The 7,109-nt window shown below is 47.1% G+C and overlaps 1 protein-coding gene across 1 annotated transcript in view; it reads left to right on the top strand.

The window, feature by feature from the left end:
• Positions 1-1,349: 1,349 nt before the first annotated feature.
• Positions 1,350-7,109, top strand: part of RBP7 (retinol binding protein 7, cellular) — a gene marked incomplete at its 5' end in the record, with an annotated part of 13,615 nt that continues 7,855 nt past the window's right edge. The window contains 3 exon segments of the mRNA XM_011996627.1: positions 1,350-1,557; positions 4,696-4,874; positions 5,608-5,709. Of these exon segments, the coding sequence (XP_011852017.1) occupies positions 1,350-1,557; positions 4,696-4,874; positions 5,608-5,709 (489 nt within the window).

Below are 7,109 nucleotides of genomic sequence, written 5' to 3'. Positions count from 1 at the left end.
CTGTGTTAGCCAGGATGGTCTCGATCTCCTGACCTCATGATCCGCCCGTCTCAGCCTCCCAAAGTGCTGGGATTACAGGCTTGAGCCACTGCGCCCGGCCAAATTTTGGTCTTTAAAGAGGCCAGCCTTGTAGCTGCAAATCTGTGAAGTAACAATGTTGCAACATGGTAGTGAGGTAGAAAGCAGGGCTCAACTCCAGAAGCTGGGCTTGGGACAGCGGACCAAACTGAGGACTAACTAAAACAGGGATGGGATGGAAGCAGCTTTCCATAAAACACATACAACAGTGTGCCATGTCAGTTTACTGTTGCCATGGCAACACCTAGAGTTAGCACCCCTTTCAATGACCAGAGGACCCAAAAGTTACTACCCCTTCCCTAGAAATGTCTGCATAAACCACTCCTTAGCTGGGCGTGGTGGCTCAGGCATGTAACCCCAGCACTTTGGGAGGCTGAGGTGGGTGGATCGCCTGAGGTCAGGAGTTCAAGACCAGCCTGGCCAACATGGTGAAACCCATCTCTACCAAAAATACAAAAATTAGGCGGGCATGGTGGTGGGCACCTGTAGTTAGTCTCAGCTACTCAGGAGACTGAGGCAGGAGAATCACTTGAATCCGGGAGGCAATCAGTGAGCCAAGATGATGCTGCCATTGCACTCCAGCCTGGGTGACAAGAGCAAAACTCTTATCTCAAAAAACAAAACAAAAACAAAAAAGCATCCCTTACTCTGCATATAACTAGAAGTGGGTATAAATATGACTACAAAACTGCCCTGAGCTGCTACTCTCTGCCTATGGGGTAGCCCTTTTCTGCAGGAGCGGTCACAGGGTTGTGACACTGCTTCTTCGATAAAGCTGCTTTCTTCTGCCTCTGGCTTGCCCTTGAATTCTTTCCTGGGCAAAGCCAAGCGCCTTCGCAGGCTAATCCCCACTCTGGGACTCACCTGCCCCACATGAGTAGTGCAAATTGTAAATTTACTAACAACAAATTGCCTCACATATTTTATTTTATTTATTTATTTTTTGAGATGGATTCTTGCTCTGTCGCCTAAGCTGGAGTGCAGTAGCGAGATTTCAGCTCGCTGCAACCTCCACCTCCTGGGTTCAAGAGATTCTTCTGCCTAAGCCTCCAGAATAGCTGGGATTACAGGCATCCCCCACCACGCCTTACTAATTCTTGTATTTTTAGTAGAGATGGGGTTTTGCCATGTTGGCCAGGTCGAACTCCTGACCTCAGGTGATCTGCCCGCCTCAGCCTCCCAAGGTGTTAGAATTACAGGCGTGAACTACCACGCCCAGCCTGCCTCACAGATTTTCTGTTTGTTTGTTTTTTTAGACGGAGCTTTGGAGTTTTGCTCTTGTTGCCCAGGCTGGAGTGCAATGGTGCAATCTCGGCTCACCACAACCTCCGTCTCCCGGGTTCAAGCAATTCTCCTGCCTCAGCCTCCTGAGTAGCTAGGATTACAGGTATGCGCCACCACGCCCGGCTACTTTTGTATTTTTAGTAGAGACGGGGTTTATCCATGTTGGTCAGGCTGGTCTCGAACTCCTGACCTCAGGTGATCTGCCCGTCTCGGCCTCCCAAAGTGCTGGGATTACAAGCGTAAACCACCACGCCCAACCAGATTTATGTATGTATGTATGTATTTATTTATTTATTTATTTGAGATGGAGTTTTGCTCTTGTTGCCCAGCCTGGAGTGCAATAGTGCAATCTTAGCTCACCTCAACCTCTGCCTCCCAGGTTCAAGTGATTCTCCTGCCTCAGCCTCTGGAGTAGCTGCAACTACAGGCATGCACCACCACACCCAGCTAATTTTGTATTTTTAGTAGAGACAGGGCTTCTCCATGTTGGTCAGGCTGGTCATGTTGGTCTACCTGCCTCGGCCTCCCAAAGTGCTCGGATTACAGGCATGAGCCCCCGTGCCTGGCGCCTCACAGATATTGAAAGCATAAATGCTTAAAATCGTAACTCTAAAGTCATTGTTAGTCTAAAGTTATTGGGTTTTGTTTTGCTTACATAATAGGGTTTGAGGAAAGTCAGCAGTAAGTTTGGCTTGGTCATATTAATAATAGGAAATGACCCTGGGTAACATGGTGAAACTTCATCTCTATGAAAGAAAAATTTAAAAATTAGCCGAGTGTGGTGGCACATGCCTGTAGCCCCAGCTACTTGGGAGCTGAGCTGGGAAGATCTCTTGAGCCTGGGAAGCAAAGGCTGCAGTGAGCCGAGGTCTCACCACTGCTTCAGCCTGGGCAACAGAATGAGACCCTCTCTCAAAAAAATAATAGTAATAGGAAGTGATTTTAAGGTTTTGGTGTCAATACTTAAATATTGTTGAAAACCAGTAAAACCTGGATCATATTGCATCTCAAACTAAAAACTGGAGTTCTACATTTAAACACATACACGCAGCCTTTTTTATTTGCAGCTGAGACCACAGGCATGCATCACTATACCCAGATGGTTTTTGAGACGTTGGTTTGTTTGTTTGTTTGTTTTTGAGATGGAATTTCACTCTGTCGCCCAGGCTGGAGTGCAGTGGCTCGATCTCAGTTCATGGCAACCTCCGCCTCCTGAGTTCAACTGATTCTCCTACCTCAGCTCAGCCCAAGTGTGAGCCAGCATGCCCAGCCTCAGCTGTTTGTTTGTTTGTTTTTAAATAGAAATGGGGTCTTGCTATGTTGTCCAGCCTGGTCTTGAACTCCTGGGCTCAAGTAATCTTCCCACCTTGGCCTCCAGAAGTGTTGGGATTACAGATACGAGCCACTGCCCCGGCTACAAAAATTTTTTCTTACGATGAGGACATTTATATTATTGTTTTATTTTTGGTTGTTGTTGTTTGGGGTTTTTTTGAAATGGAGTCTTGCTCTGTCACCCAGGCTGGAGTGCAGTGGCACGATCTCGGCTTACTGCAGCCTCCACCTCCTGGGTTCAAGTGATTCTCCTGCCTCAGCCTCCCGAGTAGCTGGGATTACAGGGGCGCACTACCATGCTCAGCTAATTTTTGTTTTCTAGAGATGGGGTTTTGTCATGTTGCCCAGGCTGGTTTTGAACACCTGACCTCAGGTGGTCCACCTGCCTCTGCCTCCCAAAGTGCTGGGATTACAGGCATGAGCCACCTTGGCCGGGAGAATCACATCTCATCTTTAACTCCTCTCCCTCCTCCTCCCTCTCCCTAATTCTGCTGCAGCTACCCTAGGCTCCTCAGAGTTCCCAAAACACACTGACACACCCTTCCTCAGAGTCCCAGGGCTCCCTAGATTTCTGCCTTAAACTATTTTCCCAGAAATCTGTGTGGCTTGATTCTTCTTTCAGCTCCCTGCTGAGATGTCACCTGGCCATTATTTAAAATAGTGGTGTTTATTTCTAGCTACATAATATGCTCAAAGGCACTAAGTGGAACTGGGATTCCAAACCCTGATCTTCATCTTCTTAGCATTCCATGTTTCCCTGTGGAACTCTTTTTTAAAGCTTATTCAAGATTTCTAGCTGAGCAGGGTGGCTCATGTCTGTAATCCCAGCACTATGGGAGGCTGAGGTGGGAGGATTGCTTGAGCCCAAGAGTTCGAGACCAACCTGGGCAACATAGTGAGACCTGATCTCTACAAAAAAATATTTAAAACATTTCCAGGCATGGTGGCATATGCCTGTAGTCCCAGATATTCGAGAGGCTGAGATAGAAGTATCACTTGAGCCTGAAAGGTCGAGGCTGCAGTGAGCCATGATTGCACCACTGCACTCCAGCCGGGGTGACAGAATGAGATCCTGTCTCAAAAAAAAAAAAAGAGAGAGAGATTTATAAATACATTGTAGTACGTAGCTGGGTGTGGTGATGCAAGCCTGTAATTCCAGTTACTCAGGAGGCTAAGGCAAGAGAATTGCTTGAACCCAGGAGTGGAGGTTGCAATGAGCTGAAATCGTGCCACTGTTTTCCCCAACCTTGGCGACAGAGTGAGACTGTGTCTCAGAAAAAAAAGAAAAAAAAAAATGTGTGTGTGTGTGTGTGTGTGTGTGTGTGTGTGTGTGTGTGTATAGAGAGAGAGGTATATACATGAATCCAGTGGTTTTTGAGTTTTGCCTTCATTGTTGTTGAGAAACTGTTCAAATGTTCTCTTAATTCAAAGTGTAAATACATAAGGCGGAAAAAGGCAGAGTTGTGACCGAGGCTGGGTTGGGGGGCCTAAACCCTATCCCTTTGGTTTTCTTTTTCTTTCTTCCTTTTTTTTGAGATGGAGTCTGTCTCTGTTGCTCAGGCTGGAGTGCAGTGGTGTGATCTCAGTTCACCGCAACCTCCGCCTCCCGGGTTCAAGCAATTCTCCTGCTTCAGCCTCCCAAGTAGCTGGGGTTACAGGCATGTGCCACCATGCCCGGCTAATTTTGTAGTTTTTAGTAGAGATAGGGTTTCTCCATGTTGGTCAGGCTGGTCTCAAACTCCTGAGCTCAAACAATCCTCCTGTCTCTCTGTCCCAAAGTGCTGGAATTACTGCACCTGGCATGTGCAAACTTTTTAGTCAGGCTGTGGTTGGCAGTTTGCCAAGACGGTTCCCTGTAGATCTGATTTCAGCAGCAAAAAACATTGAAGTCGTACAGGAAATGCTAACAATTACATGCAGTGATTTTGAGAACAGCTGCCAAATTCTTCACTTTTGCATCTCAAGCGAATGTTCAAATATTTTTCAAAAATTATTTTTAAGGTATTGACTTTGCCACTCGTAAAATAGCCAAGTTGCTGAAGCCACAGAAAGTGATTGAGCAAAATGAGGATTCTTTTACCATCCACACGAACAGCAGCCTAAGGAACTACTTTGTGAAATTTAAAATTGGAGAAGAATTTGAGGAAGATAACAAAGGCCTGGACAACAGAAAATGCAAGGTAAAATTTAAAGCAATGTCAGGCGTGGTGGATTACGCCTGTAATCCCAACACTTTGGGAGGTCAAGGCAGGCAGATCACCTGAGGTCAGGAATTCGAGACCAGCCTGGGCAACATGGCAAAACCCTGTCTCTACAAAAAATTCAAAAATTGGGCAGGCACGGTGGCTCATGCCTGTAATCCCAGCACTTTGGGAGGTCAAGGCAGGCAGATCACAAGGTCAGGAGATCGAGACCATCCTGGCTAACCCGGTGAAACCCCGTCTCTACTAAAAATACAAAAAACTAGCTGGGCGAGGTGGCGGGCACCTGTAGTCCCAGCTACTTGGGAGGCTGAGGCAGGAGAATGGCGTGAACCCGGGAGGCGGAGTTTGCAGTGAGCCGAGATCCGGCCACTACACTCCAGCCTGGGCTACAGAGCGAGACTCCATCTCAAAAAAAAAAAAAAAAAAAAGAAAAAATTAGGTGGCCATGGTGGCAGGAGCCTGTAAACCCAGCTACTTGGGAGGCTGGGGCAGAAGAATCACTTGAACTGGGGAGGTGAAGGTTCGTTGCAGTGAGCCGAGATTGTGCCACTGCACTCCAGCCTGGATGACAGAGCGGGACTCCGTCTCAAAAAAAAAAAAAAAAGCGATAAGTAGGCTGTTAATTTTGCAAGGCTAGCTTGGCATTCTACTTGGTAACACTTGAGGATCCTGCCAGGGCACTCTAACATTTTCTCCTCTCCTCATGCAGAGCTTGGTTACCTGGGACAATGACAAGCTCACCTGTGTCCAGAAGGGAGAAAAGAAGAACAGAGGTTGGACCCATTGGATCGAAGGCGACAAACTCCACCTGGTATCCACCACATTTTGTCCTCAGTGAGATGATACAGTATTAAAGGAAACATCAGGCCGAGCGCGGTGGCTCACGCCTGTAATCCCAGCATTTTAGGAGGCTGAGGTGGATCTATCACTTGAGGTCAGGAGACCAGCCTGGCCTACATGGTGAAATCCCATCTCTACTATTTTTTTTTTTTTCGAGATGGAGTGTCGCTCTGTCGCCAGGCTGGCGTGCAGTGGCACGATCTTGGCTCACTGCAACCTATGCTTCCTGGGTCCACGCGATTCTCCTGCCTCAGCCTCCCGAGTAGCTGGGACTACGGGCACGTACCACCACACCCAGCTAATTTTTGTATTTTTAGTAGAGACGGGGTTTCACCGTGTTAGCCAGGATGGTCTCAATCTCTTGACCTCATGATCCGCCTGCCTCGGCCTCCCAAAGTGCTGGGATTACAGGCATGAGCCACCACCACACCTGTCCCATCTCTACTGAAAATACAAAAATCAGCTGGGCATAGTGGTGCATGCCTATAGTCTCATCTTATATTAAATGAAACAGCCAAATATTCCAACAGAAGCAGGAAGATAACATGCAAATACTTATGGAACAATTCTTACCTATTATATGTAATAGCTACTTTATGTATACATATATATACATAGATAAACATAGTAGCTCAAATCTTTGGAGTGATGATTTGGGGCCCAATTACTGTGCTCAATCCTTTGAGTGTATTATCTCATTTAATCTTCATCACAATCCTGTGAAAAGGACACTATTCTTCCCATTCACAATTAAATTGGAATTTTGAAATTCCCCAAGGCTACTGTCAAAAGCATCAGAATCCAGTTTAAAAGTGTTTATTCAGACCCGGCGCGGTGGCTCACACCTGTAATCCCAGCACTTTGGGAGGTCGAGGTGGGCGGATCACGAGGTCAGGAGATCAAGATCATCCTGGCCAACATGGTGAAACCCCATCTCTACCAAAAATACAAAAATTAGCTGGGCATGGTGGCACGTGTCTGTAATCCCAGCTACTCAGGAGGCTGAGGCAGGAGAATCGCTAGAACCAGTGAGTCGGAGGTTGCAGTGACCTGAGATCGCACCACTGCACTACAGCCTGGCGACAGAGGCCGTTTCAAAAAAAATGAATAGATAAGGGTTTATTCAGGCATGAAGCTGAAGACAGCCATCCAGGAAATACAGACTCCAAAGGAATGTGGTCAGTACACCCAAGCTGAAAAGTTAATATCTTACTTTTTTTTTTTTGAGATGAAGTCTCTCCCTCTGTCACCCAGTGTCACCCAGGCTGGAGTACAGTGGTGCAATCTCAGCTCACTGCAACCTCTGCCTCCCGGGTTCAAGCGATTCTCCTGCCTCAGCCTCCTGAGTAGCTGGGATTACAGGCATGCACC

This window comes from Mandrillus leucophaeus, unplaced genomic scaffold, assembly GCF_000951045.1.
Source record: "Mandrillus leucophaeus isolate KB7577 unplaced genomic scaffold, Mleu.le_1.0 Scaffold52, whole genome shotgun sequence".
Lineage (NCBI taxonomy): Eukaryota > Metazoa > Chordata > Mammalia > Primates > Cercopithecidae > Mandrillus > Mandrillus leucophaeus.
The sequence above is the reverse complement of the archived record's forward strand: the minus strand, read 5'-3'. Positions and strand labels throughout refer to the sequence as shown.